At 42.8% G+C, this 13,011-nt stretch overlaps 1 protein-coding gene across 1 annotated transcript in view; it reads right to left on the bottom strand.

Annotated features, from left to right (window-relative positions):
- The window catches only part of rims4 (regulating synaptic membrane exocytosis 4), a 28,792-nt gene extending 17,855 nt beyond the window's left edge, over positions 1–10,937 (bottom strand). The window contains exon 1 of the mRNA XM_061220361.1: positions 10,830–10,937. Coding sequence (XP_061076345.1) covers positions 10,830–10,926 — 97 coding nt within the window. The 5' untranslated portion in view covers positions 10,927–10,937. The remainder of the gene's footprint in view (positions 1–10,829) is intronic.
- Between the last annotated feature and the right edge of the window lie 2,074 nt (positions 10,938–13,011).

Below are 13,011 nucleotides of genomic sequence, written 5' to 3'. Positions count from 1 at the left end.
CAACATATTGAACCAGTTTGCTAAATTAGACGCTAGCATAAGCTGAAGTAGGGCTCATTAAGAAAGCCTCCAGAGAATAGATAAAAATGTCCTGAGCGGAGCGCATTCATTAATATTGCCTGAATTCATTCATCAAGATGACAGTGACAAATATGAAGCAATACAGACTATAATTAAAAATGGTTGGCACAATTCCCAAATTGTCCTATGTAACATGGCTCCGTGCTTTGTTACAGCTTTGCAGAGGAGGACATTTCTCAAGTAGTTTCAACAGTTTCAAGTAGAAAATATTAGCCTTTTCTATTTCGTTTATGCAGTAAACTGTTAACTCTTCTGACAACGTTAATTCACAACTTAAGACTCATTATATGTGCAATAATTACACACACTTCACTAACAGCTTGTCTGCAATAAAACCTCCCCCATGCGGAGGACTCGTGCAGGTGGAGACCCACAAGACCCGATAAAATTCACTCATTCATGTCAATGATGAACACGACTGTAAAATCTTTAAAGGCACATCACTCATAGTGTAGATACATACAGTTAAAATTGAATTCCGCAATTCACCTTGCACGCCAGCAGAATTTACACATAACACAACGGCTATTATGTCAGAGCGCTTGCATCTCCCGACATTATTTTGAAAATTAAAAAAGACAACGGTGATGATTTGAAAAGAAAACGTTTGAATGGTTTGAGTAGAGAGAAATACACCTGAAGAGCAAAGCAAACGCAAACTGAAGAAAGCAAACCAAAGCTGCAGACACAGGTCACGGGAGAGGTTGAGCGCTGATATGACAGAAGTGACAACTCAGTGATGCAACTGAATTCAGATGGACAGTCCATATTGAAAAATGTATGACTGGCTGTACTTGAAGAGAGATGTTTCAGGACAGTTTGCCTTTTTCCGGATTTGAAAACCGCAATACAACAATAATAATTGATGTTTTAGGTAACCGGGCATGCATAACATTGTAATGAGTAAATATCATTAATAATAATTGTTGCCCTGATGCAATGATCCAGCCCCTAAAATGTGTTGTAACTAAACAGATTCCTGCTAATTATTTTGTCATTTTATGTCCACGTATGGTAAAACTGCAGCATTCGCTTGGCTTCATATAGATTTATTCTACCAGCTGCATTTTCCCATGTAGTTTGCTGACGTGAAAATAGTAAATCCAATCTAGCCAGTTTCCGAACGGTACCAATCACACTTGTTACTCTGCGTTACGTTACTTTATTAAAATGATAAGACACCACGGCAATTGCCAAGAATCTTATCGATCTGTATGAGAGCAGTCCGTAGCTTGGCCACTCCGGAGAATTGATTAATCCCTGGCATCAAGCTTCACGAGTCACTCCCGCATTAATAATGTCTTAACCGTTTGATATACTGGCAGTGCCAGGGGCTCATTGATCCGAAGAGTAGAAATTTCTGGAAAAGTCCTAACGGACAGTCAGGCTGAACCCGCAGCACTGGATCGATCGGCCCTTCCAGAAGCCCTGCCACTCGGACTTTGAAAAACTCAAATTCTGCAGACGGACAACTAACCATATTCTATACGCTGTAACTATATTCGATTCGAGGGATCAGCGACTCGAGGTCCTGTCACGGCTGAGAACTGCTGATTTTCCACCCTCCTTTTACCTGGGAGTAAGGTGTGAAAACAGGCAGTCCAATCAGTAGCACTAATTACGCAGGAGAAAAGAAAAACATGGCTGGATTTGGATTTGAGGCCATGATAGTTGATCTCTGTTTTATAAGTTGAGTACAGTTCATACTTAATACTGTTTGTGATAACCATCCTGAGTTTAGTATTTATTTTTCTCTGAAAGGTGAAAAATGAGCTGCATTATTGTGAAATTAACTAAAATCGCATTGCCCTATAGGTGAAAAGCATATAGAAATATGGATGCAGCCATCTCAGAATAAGAAGGGCAAAGTTATGCAGAGTCTATAATTGGACATAAAGTGACCTCCTTAGAGTGGTCCAGTTACATTTTAACCACGTATAAATATACCACACCGATTTGGGCTAATGGGAGGGAACATTCTGGAGCACAGAACTATGTCTCTAGTGGCAAATTAATGGCACCACTGAATTTAATGACTCGAATTGTGGAATGAGGTTGTGGTTTAGTTTCAGCAGGTTCAGCTGGCCTAGCCTTGTGTGTCAGGTTTATAACTCACAGCTATGAGCCTGGTGAAAGCAGTGCCTTTCAGCGCAGTAAACCCTCCCACTTAAGCCCATTGGCTGCAGCCAGTTTTCTCACCAATCACATCAATTCAGTGATTAAAACTAGCCAATCAAACATAAACAATGAGGCACAGGAAGTGGTGGTTGAATAGTAAGAGGAGGCCTGTAGTGAATATCATGTCATTATTCTGATGACCGCCCACCAAGAATCTGACCAATGGCAAAGCTGACAGGTCCCTGGAGTGGCCTATGACTGCAACAGTAAGTGCTGTTTCCAGGAGGTCTTCAGGTCTCTCCAGATGTGAGTGTCTGGATTCTGTGACTGCAGTTGAACATAATATGTAGTATAGTGCCCCCTCTCTATCTCAGCCAATCCATCTGTCTGGCAGTGCAAAGATATGCCAGATATCTAGTGCCCTAACAAGCTATCTTTAACTCGCTAGCCAGGGTGGATAAATCTTCCCGTTCCCTAGTGCAAAAGCACATTATTCTGTTTGATGCGGTGATTAATTAAATGAACTCACTGGTCCCCATAACTCACAGACTCAGATGACTTGAGGGGTTGGCTCCCAATTTACTTTGATGCTCCAATATGGCAGATCTTGAGAAGTAGCAAATGAGAGAGAAAGGCACTAAGCAGAAGGCCATACTGTGCATTTAGGGGATACATGTGTGTTCAGCGGTTATAGTTCCAACCATCTAACTTCTCAGAAAACAATATTTTTACAATTTTTTTCCCACACGTTTATTTCAAATACACATTATACCTTGTGCGAATAAGACAGCTTTGGAGTTGCTGTAAGGTGTATTTCTATTTTCTGCTAGGCTACCGACTCCTATGCTATGAGTCCTATGAGTCTTTATGCTAAGCTAACACGTTACGTCAAAATGAGCCAGTGAATGCACAAAAATGAATCAAACATCTCATCTAAGCCTAGGTAAGTCAGAAAAAAAGGTATATTTCCCAAAATGTTGGTGTTTTCCTTTAAAAAGACAGACAGTTCCAGAAAGACCGAGCAGCGGTGGAGGAAGAGTGAAAAGGGGGACAGCGGTCCGCAGTCTGCTCCTGACTACCCTGCTGCTCTTGAACTGCAGCAGCTCCTCTAGCTCTGCTATGGAGTCAACACATCCATTAACGTGTCAGACTCGGCATTAAAACATGTTTTATAGTACCCCTGTAAATATCCGGTGGTATAACTGGACTATACTGCTCATAAAATGGAAGACCTCTCAGGGAATTTGCTCTGATGAGCACATAACAATGTACATTATGCTGGTTATAGAGTGGTAAAGTAAATATTTCCATAGAAATGCAAAACAAATACAGGGAGAACCATGAAAACCCCTGCTGCCAACCCAATCGAATATCTAAACCACATACGCAGAATCCATTCATTCATTCATTCATTCATTCATTATCCTAACCCGCTTTTCCTGAACAGGGTTGCAGGGGGGCTGGAGCCTATCCCAGCATACATTGGGCGAAAGGCACACCCTGGACAGGTCGCCAGTCCATCGCAGGGCACACACACCATTCACTCACACACTCATACCTATGGGCAATTTAGACTCTCCAATCAGCCTAACCTGCATGTCTTTGGACTGTGGGAGGAAACTGGAGTACCCGGAGGAAACCCACACAGACACGGGGAGAACATGCAAAGAGAGGCCCCAGCCAACGGGGATTCGAACCCAGGACCTCCTTGCTGTGAGGCGCGAGTGCTACCCACTGCACCATCCGTGCCGCCCATACGCAGAATCTCAGAATAAAAAATCAGATTGCAGAATGTGTATTTGGATGAAAAAATGACCTTTGAGTGGCAAAGCTGCATTGAAACCATTTGTAAATATGCCACCTTAAAACGTGTTTTATTGTACAGTTAGATACCTTTGTTTTTGTTTATAGGGCTCCCCCAGGAAGCTGTTCCTCACAAAATCTTGCTGATTTGAAGCAGGCCACGACCCATACAAATTATCAAAGGGGAGGCGTGTATTTAACTTTTTACATGTACTACCCAACCTCTGACACTTGGGCCTCTTTCTTGTACGTGACAGATGGATCAGCATCAGCACAATCCACAGAACTGACTAATGTAGAACCAAAATGTACACTGTATTTATGCAGTGATTTTACATATTTTCTATACATCGAAAGATATTAATAGAATTTTAAAATGTGCTGCTGCTCCATCACTAATGCCTTGTTTTAGAAACAATATATTTTTATAATTGTTAAATACAATATAAATACAATTACTTTCCAATATAAGAATTAATAGAAACAATATGTCGATGATTCATTTATAAACATTATTTAACAGTCACAACCCTGCAACATCTTTACAAGTGTTTTAGTCTTGAAATTAGACTTAAAAACATTTTTCTCTATTAAATAATTAATATTAAGTTACTTTTTACTTGTTAAGTGAAATTTTCTTTCCCCATTGGCAAATCTTGAAATTAATAAAACCGTCTTACTTCACTGGCAAGATCTTTTGGTCTTTTTTAAACAAAAAAGTAATAGAAATAAGATAAGACTAAAATACGTGTTGAGACTGACTTGCTTTTTTATTTCTGCAGTGAAGCCAGCAGTTTGGTAACCCACAATATCCTTCTCATCCTTAGAGTCCTGCTTCTCTTTATTCAGCCTGCTGCCAATTGTCAGATCCATACTAGGCACTGGTCTACAGCCATGACACTGAAACAGGAAACATTCCCTCTTTAGCAATCCGATGGCGTCGGTCCACTAAACGCACTCAACATAACGCTTCTTTGACAGCCAGGAAAGTCGGCTCTATTGTGAATTTTTTGGTTATGGGTCGTTTGGAGCATCGCTTACTCAATAATAAGTTCTGTCTGAGAGCCCTAACTGATCTGCCACCAGAATCCTGGGCTTAGTTTCAAAGACGAAAAAGTAGCGTGTGAAACGCGAGCGCAGATTTACACACGGGAGAATACAGACAACGAACGCGGAATTATAGTGTGCATCACACGTGACCGAAAACAATCTTTTCACATGGGAACTGGAAGTCTCACCGGCGATGCAACGTGTGGAACGAGCCCCGCATTTCTAAGATCTCAAGACGCCTGATGCAGACACATCTTGAATGTGAAAATGAAATATTGCTTAAAAGTGCACCATCATTTTAATTCTTTGCACACAGAAACCTCCCCTAGTTGCACAGTGGGTGTTGTCATGGATTCCATCGCACCTCTTTTCTACCTCAGTTTACTGAATGCTGCTACCCACTTTTTATGTCTAATGACAGATGACTGATTTACTCTTTAACTGACACATTATGCCAGAAGAAGCTATGTTAGCTGTGAAGAATGGATGTTCTATATTTACCTGTATATCCCATGACAATTCATCAGTTAGATTTGTTCAACGACAAAGCAAATGAACCAAACCAAAATAAGTTTTAGCACAAAATTATGTAAGAGCATGAACATATTTATTTAAAGGAATGACAAACCTAGATCGGCTGAGTGACCTGTTCTCCTCATTATGTGTTCTCATGTTCTAGATGGGCTGACTGGCCTGTTCTCAATTCCTATGTTTGTATGTTGAATGGCCTGTTCTCCATTCCTATGTTTGTATGTTGAATGGCCTGTTCTCCATTCCTATGTTTGTATGTTGAATGGCCTGTTTTCATCATGTCTTTTTTGCTCTTATGTTGTAGGAGGGCTGACTGCCTCATTCACCACATTATATATTATTATGATTCTTATGTAACCGCTTTAATTGACCAAGCGATCAGCTGCAACAAGAACGGGCGTGCAGAGGAGGAGCACCAGGACTGTGTTTGAGAACACGTAACTAAACATCATAAGGCAATGAAGAGGCACATCTACAGTACATAAAAACAACGCTTAGAAAACATGATGTACTGTACACAGGTTTCAGCAGGGAAGATATTCACCAGCACGCCCCAGTTTCTCTCCTGAATCACCGTGGTCTGACGCAGCAGGGGTCACAAGCACAGCAGCGTGCAGACATTTCATGGACGTTTTCTCTCTCATCTTCCAGTATGTCCAGATGCTACTCAAAACGGATACCAGCGCAGAACAGCTTTGTAGGAGTGTGGGGGTGAGTTATTAGTGTGTGTGTGTGTGTGTGTGTGTGTGGGTCTGTGAAATGAGTACACGCAGTGGTCTGAAAGATGTGACCTTACTGGAATGACTCAGTGTCAGTGTGATTATGGAACGGAACTAAAAGGGTTCTGATTCCAGTTCCTTGTACCATTAAGGTACTTAAAGCCCAGTAAATATCCAGTTGTATACCAATATCCAACGGATAATACTGCCCATAAAATACAAGATGGAAGACCTTTTGGAGAATCTGCTTTGATGAGGTAATTCAAATTGAAACTGTCAGTCCTAAGGACACATTTTTGTTTTTGGTGGTTTTACACAAATCTATCTATTAAGATGAATGCTATGGTCTTCATTTGATACCGGACATTTGTGGGGCCCATCCCCACACTGGAACAGAGCCCTAACAGATACCAGACCGTGGGGCCCATCCACATACTGGAACAGGGCCTTAACAGATACCAGACCGTGGGGCCTATCCACACACTGGAACAGAGCCTTAACAGATACCAGACCGTGGGGCCCATCCACACACTGGAGCAGAGCCTTAACAGATACCAGACCGTGGGGCCCATCCACACACTGGAACAGAGCCTTAACAGATACCAGACCGTGGGGCCCATCCACACACTGGAGCAGAGCCTTAACAGATACCAGACCGTGGGGCCCATCCACACACTGGAACAGAGCCTTAACAGATACCAGACCGTGGGGCCCATCCACACACTGGAGCAGAGCCTTAACAGATACCAGACCGTGGGGCCCATCCACACACTGGAGCAGAGCCTTAACAGATACCAGACCGTGGGGCCCATCCACACACTGGAGCAGAGCCTTAACAGATACCAGACCGTGGGGCCTATCCACATACCGAAACAGTATGCAATGCCTTAGCGTTATCTTATTCTACACAGTATAATAATGTGCAGTTAACAACAACCAATAAAAACAATGCATGCAAATGAGATTTCACTATATTACAGTTTTGTGGGATTAAATGGCTTCTAAAATTAAACAGTTGATTTTGAGCAGCAGAACGGATGTGAAACACTGCGAGGACCGGGACAATTAAGTTTTGAAGGAGCAAATTCTCTTCTCGCAGAATGTAACCATTTTTGATTGACGTGGTTGGCAACACAAGCAAATCATTAAAGAAATACATTAAATCCTCTGTTTTTAACATTATATCCACAGGGGCTCTTCTGCATCACAGTCAAAAAAGCACAATTACTTGTGATTGTGGCTTACCCAGAAAAAAAGGAATTCTGTACAACAATGGGGCTTATGCAAGAAATCTTTTGTCTCACTTTTTATAGGAAGGGCTCATATGAGTGTGCCGCATCGGATTCAATAAAGCTACTAAATTCAGAAAACTGTCCTAAATTAAGATGTCAGTTATAATACGGTATGTACGGTGCTGTAGGTGCGTTCTGTCAGACAGATGACCACTGGGACTAACAAGAATTTAACCATTTAAATTCCATTTTAAATAAGGCCTTCTGGAGCCTCTCCATACACCCATGTGTACAGCTCACAAAGCTTTCTCCCCGTATACTGTGGCTCAATCTAATGACCATCTCAGCATTTATCATTTATAAGTGACAGACAAAAAGAAATACTTCTGGTGTAGGGAGGTGAATTTATGAGAGAGTACATTATACTGTATGCCAGCCAGGTTGGACCTGTGTGTGTGTGGGTCCATGCATGAGGTCTCTTCACGTACAGCACTGTCCATTCCCAAAGCACCAAGATTAATGTTCTTGTGTACCAAAGACTTCAATATGAGAACAATATGTTTTTTTTAAGTATATGTTGCCTTTTCTGTGACTTTCAGTAACTTTTTTTGGGGTCATTTTTCCCCACGAGATCCCAGAACAGTTTTCTGTTTTTCTCTGCCTGTGGAGACTGAAACCAGAGTTATGAACACACTCACTGACCTCACAAGTTGCTCCACTTCCTTCACAAATGATCCACCTCAATTTACATCCAGGTCAGCATAACAAAACTAGTTCTCACTCTTATATTTCATTTCTCACATGCTGATTTTTTTCTATTTTTACACTGCAACAACAAAGACAAAAAGATTGCTCATGAGGTGAGACCATTTCACACATTTCAAGATTTTCCAATTGGGTTAGAACACTTGAAAAGACAAAATCATATTAAAACAAGCTAATATTTTCTACTTGAGAGAAAAATATAATATTTGAAATGTCATTACAATAATAAAGCACTAACCTGGGCAGGTTCATAAGGAGCTTTTAACCTCATTACACCTTAAGGTGAATCTTATAATTCCTTATATACAGTATAGATTACAGAGATTTATTTTCAAGAACACAGCTACAATTGGTTTTACAGGCAACACGCATGACTACATTATATGCTTCACAACTGAAAACAGATTTTAATTAGAGATGCAAAGCTTAGGCTTTCTAACTCTTTCACCTGTCAGTTTCTTTCAGCTCAGTTCATACAAAAGGGGGTCAACATTATGCATAAGGAAAGGAAGAGGAAGCGAGATGGTCATTAGCTCATCCTGTGTGAGGGACCATGGTGTAGGGAGGCGTATTTATGCGACAGGACATTATACTCTTGTATGGCAGCCAGGTTGGACCCGTGCGTGTGTGAATGTTTGTGTGTGTGTGTGCATACGTGCCGGGTCGATGGATAATCACAGCTGGTCGTCGGTACATTTCCCTACAGGTGATAATCCCAAACCTGGCCACCAACATGCTCACCTGGCTGGATCACTCTGTGTGCCTATGCCGGTAGTTTAGCATTAGCATCAGCGGTATCGCTGATCTCTGCTGAACATATTTACATTTTTTAAAGCTAAAATATAGGTTTATTATTATTGCCATTGTTGTTGTTGTTGTTGTTGCTGCTATTGATATTATTGTCAGAATTCAGGGTATGTGCTGAATGAGAATATATAGCCACGCTACAAGAAATACTGAGAAACACACGGTATAATGTGTCGGCAGTTCGTCTCAGTTTCACTTGGTGAGACGTGATGTCTGGACAAGCGTTACTGTGTTCTGTCTGAGGCCTTGTAGGCAGAGGGAGAGAGGGAGAGAGAAAGAGAGTGAGATAGAGAGAGAGACTGATGGAGGAACGGCAGACTGATGCAGAGACGGGGAGAAAGACAAACAGATGGAGGGATGGAGAGAAGAAGAGGGGGAGGGAGAGAGAAAGAGAGAGTAGAGGGAGAGAGACAGTAGAGGGACAGGGAAGTGATATGGGGAAAGATGGACTCAAAAAAGTAATGGCCGAACTTTGGTTTGATAAAATGTGTGAAATGTGCCAAGAAAAAAGCACTTGAGATGAGGCCTGCCATTTTATAGGTCAGCCAGGCACTTATGATGTTTTAGGTATGAAATCTAATCTTACAGATTTTTCACATGACTTTGGTCTGGCACATGAAACAGTCCGTCTGTTTGTGCAGGTTATGCACTGTGTGCAATGGGTATGGGTGTGAGTGTGCACATATGCAATGGGTATGAGTGTGAGTGTGCATATATATGTATTGTATGTGTGCTTGAATGTCTGTGAGTATGTGTGAGTGTGTGAGACGGAGAGAGAGACTGCAGGGAAAAAGAAAGAGATAAAGAGAGAGAAAGAGACAGAGGAAGAGAGAAAAAGGGACAGAGAAAGATAGAAAGAGCGAAAGGGAGAGAGGGAGAGAGAGAGAGAGAGAATGGAGCCCTTGGTGCTGGTGTTGCGGCTGCAGCTGTCTCTCTCTAATGGGATTGAGAGGATAAATCATTTTCTCAGAAATCTGAATTAGTTTAGTGCTCTAAGTATTCCAAATTAAAATGGCTGCCTTGCAATAAATGTCATCTGATGGGGTTAGAACCTGTGCCAGTCTCTTAAGAGATTGTGAAAATTACATAGTGTGTGTGTGTGTGTGTGTGTGTGTGTGTGTGTGCATGTGTATTTGTCAATGCTATAGTATTATGGATTTAATCTGACTATGGACTGAGACTGAAATAAACCTTTTCATATTAACAGCAATGAGCCACCGAAATGCTATTTGAATTTTGACCCCCCGAAGAAAAGCAAATCAGTTCACGCTTATTTTACACTTTGTTATTTGAACCTCTGATAATATGATGTGGTCCCCAAGGGAGATGGAATCCAACACAGAAAGCACTTAAATTAAACCTCCCTATCTCCCAAAACATCAGTCTTTATCACCAACTTCCGCGTAGAACTCTACATATGTCTCACTAGCCTTCTGCTTTTCCCTTATTGATCTGTAAATGCACATTCAGACCCTAAATGTCTCTGGGGGGGGGGGCACTAGTATTCAGTGGTAATGTTGCTGAACATTCCCTCCTGCTATTGGCTGTCAGAGAGAAAAGGCAGTTCATGCGTGTTATCGACACAACGTGAGGTCGTTAGGCTACGAAACACCAAACGAACACCAGGCTCTGTCTCAACCCCCGGCCGACCTCACCCCCCCCCCCCCACCCCCCGGTAACCGCCAGACCCGGAACGCGGCGGAGAAGACGCGGGGGCGCTTACCGACGTCGTCCTCGTCGAAGGAGTTCATGCAGGGGAAGTAGATGGCCAGGGCTTCGAAGGAGGCCGACAGGCTGAGGCGGCTCTGTGAGCGCTCCATGTACAGGCCGCTGGCCGCGGGGTCGGCCGCGGGCGGCTTGGCCAGCCTCGTCTGGGCATTTTTCACGCGTAGCACGGCACGCGGCGTCTTGGCGCGCTTTCACGGGTCCCGCGCGAAGAGAAGGGGGCTAACGCTCCTCCGCCACTCGCTCCTCTCGGCCCCCCGAAACTTTACCCCGCTTTCCGTTTCCCCGCGGGCTCGGCGGCGTCGACGTTTATTTTCGCTTTTTTATTTTTTAATTGTTGTCGTTATTGTCGTTTGTAACTCCCCGGGTAGTTCAAGAGAAGCAGATATAGACTGAAAAAATGTCAAAAATAGTGAGAGACGGTTACGGTAATAATAAGGATAAGGAATAAAAAAATCTAAGGTTACAGTTCAGACGGCGTCGTCGTGCTCGGCGTCGCATGCATGGTATTGAGAGCGGAGTAGCATCCGGGAGAGGTGTGCGAGCCTTTTCAGCCGGGTGTCTGGTCCTTCTGCTGAGTGGGAAAGGCAGAGGCGTTCTCTTACTACATCTCAGACTGGCGGTGGGTGCGTTTCATTCACGGCTGAGCCCTTTGTGGAGACAGGGAGGGGGTGTGGGGGGCGGGGGGTGGTGGCAGAGCGCTGTTCTGGAGGAATTAGCGAGCGCGCACCAATGGGAAGGCGTATGTGGACGAGGGGGCGGAGCCAGCGGGAGGCTGTGTCACGGCAGGCTCTGCCAGTCCTGTCTGCCCTTCCCTCCTCCGTCTCCCTCTCTCTCTTCCTCTCTCTCCTCTCTCTCTCTCTCCCTCCTCCGTCTCCCTCTCTCTCTTCCTCTCTCTCCTCTCTCTCTCCCTCCCTCCTCTGTCTCCCTCTCTCTTTCCCTCTCCCTCTTCTCTCTTTCTTTCTCTTCTCTCTCTCTCCCTCCTCCATCTCCCTCTCTCTTTCTCTCTCCCTCCTCTCTCTCTCCCTCCTCCATCTCCCTCTCTCTTTCCCTCTCTCTCTCCTCTCTCTCTCCCTCACTCAGTCTCGCTCTCCTTCCATTCTGTCTCTTTCTCTCTGTCCCCGTCTCATTTAGCGCCTCTCTGCCTGTCGTGCGCACTCAGAAAGACAGGAGAAGACAGCATAAACTCAACCTGTTCTGATTAAGGATGTCTTCAGCACTGAGGGGGAAATTTAGTAATTAATCTTCGGCTGACAGAACTCATTTTCAGGCAGGGGACTGGGTCTATGCCTCCCTCCAAACAGATATTTATCAAGGGAGAACAGTGCATCAGTGGCATTTGAATTTGTTGCCTGGGGGAGGGGGGGGGGGGGGGGGGGCACTGTTTGAGAAAAATAATAATAAATCAATCAGGAATATAACCTCATGAAACAGATTAACTGGGACCATTTCATCCAGTATCTTCATCAGTGTTTCAGAAAAATGGCTACAATCGATGTCTTTGTTAAATATCGATATTTTAGATGATGATAACATATTGTGCAATAGTATACGGCATGCTACTGGCTTGTCACTACTGTCGCTCTGGATAAGAGCGTCTGCCAAATGCCATTAATGTAATGTAATGTAATGCAGGTGGCTTTTCCAGGTACATTGCCATACATTATTTATTTGGGATTTGCAAAAATATATTTGATACATAATACATTTTTTCTGGGATACATACATTTAACATTTTCTCAGTATAACATTCAAGACACTCAAACCATCTACATGATGTGGACATTTGGCACTATAATTTCACATGCACACATCACACAAAAAACATTTCATTTTCCCTGTTTATGTAATAAGCTAATGGAAATAATCCAACAAAATTACATAACTAGGAGCGGAAAATAGATTGGAGGCTATTTTAATCATCTAAAAAAAAATAATAATATATGGAGTCGGTGTGTTTAAAGCTGTATAATACGATGCAAGGCTTCTTAAAGCAGGGTTTTTTTTATTGCTGTAAATTAATTAAAAAATTAAAAAGCCATCACTCGCCAGGTTTAATAAAAATACTAATAATGATATTTATGTTGGTACAAGCAAGTTTACAAGGCTATTCACAGTAAGACATTAGTATTTTCATTATAATGGAATCTGCATTTAGAACATTGCTGAAATCCACTGTA

Source organism: Conger conger, chromosome 14, assembly GCF_963514075.1.
Source record: "Conger conger chromosome 14, fConCon1.1, whole genome shotgun sequence".
NCBI lineage: Eukaryota > Metazoa > Chordata > Actinopteri > Anguilliformes > Congridae > Conger > Conger conger.
The sequence above is the reverse complement of the archived record's forward strand: the minus strand, read 5'-3'. Positions and strand labels throughout refer to the sequence as shown.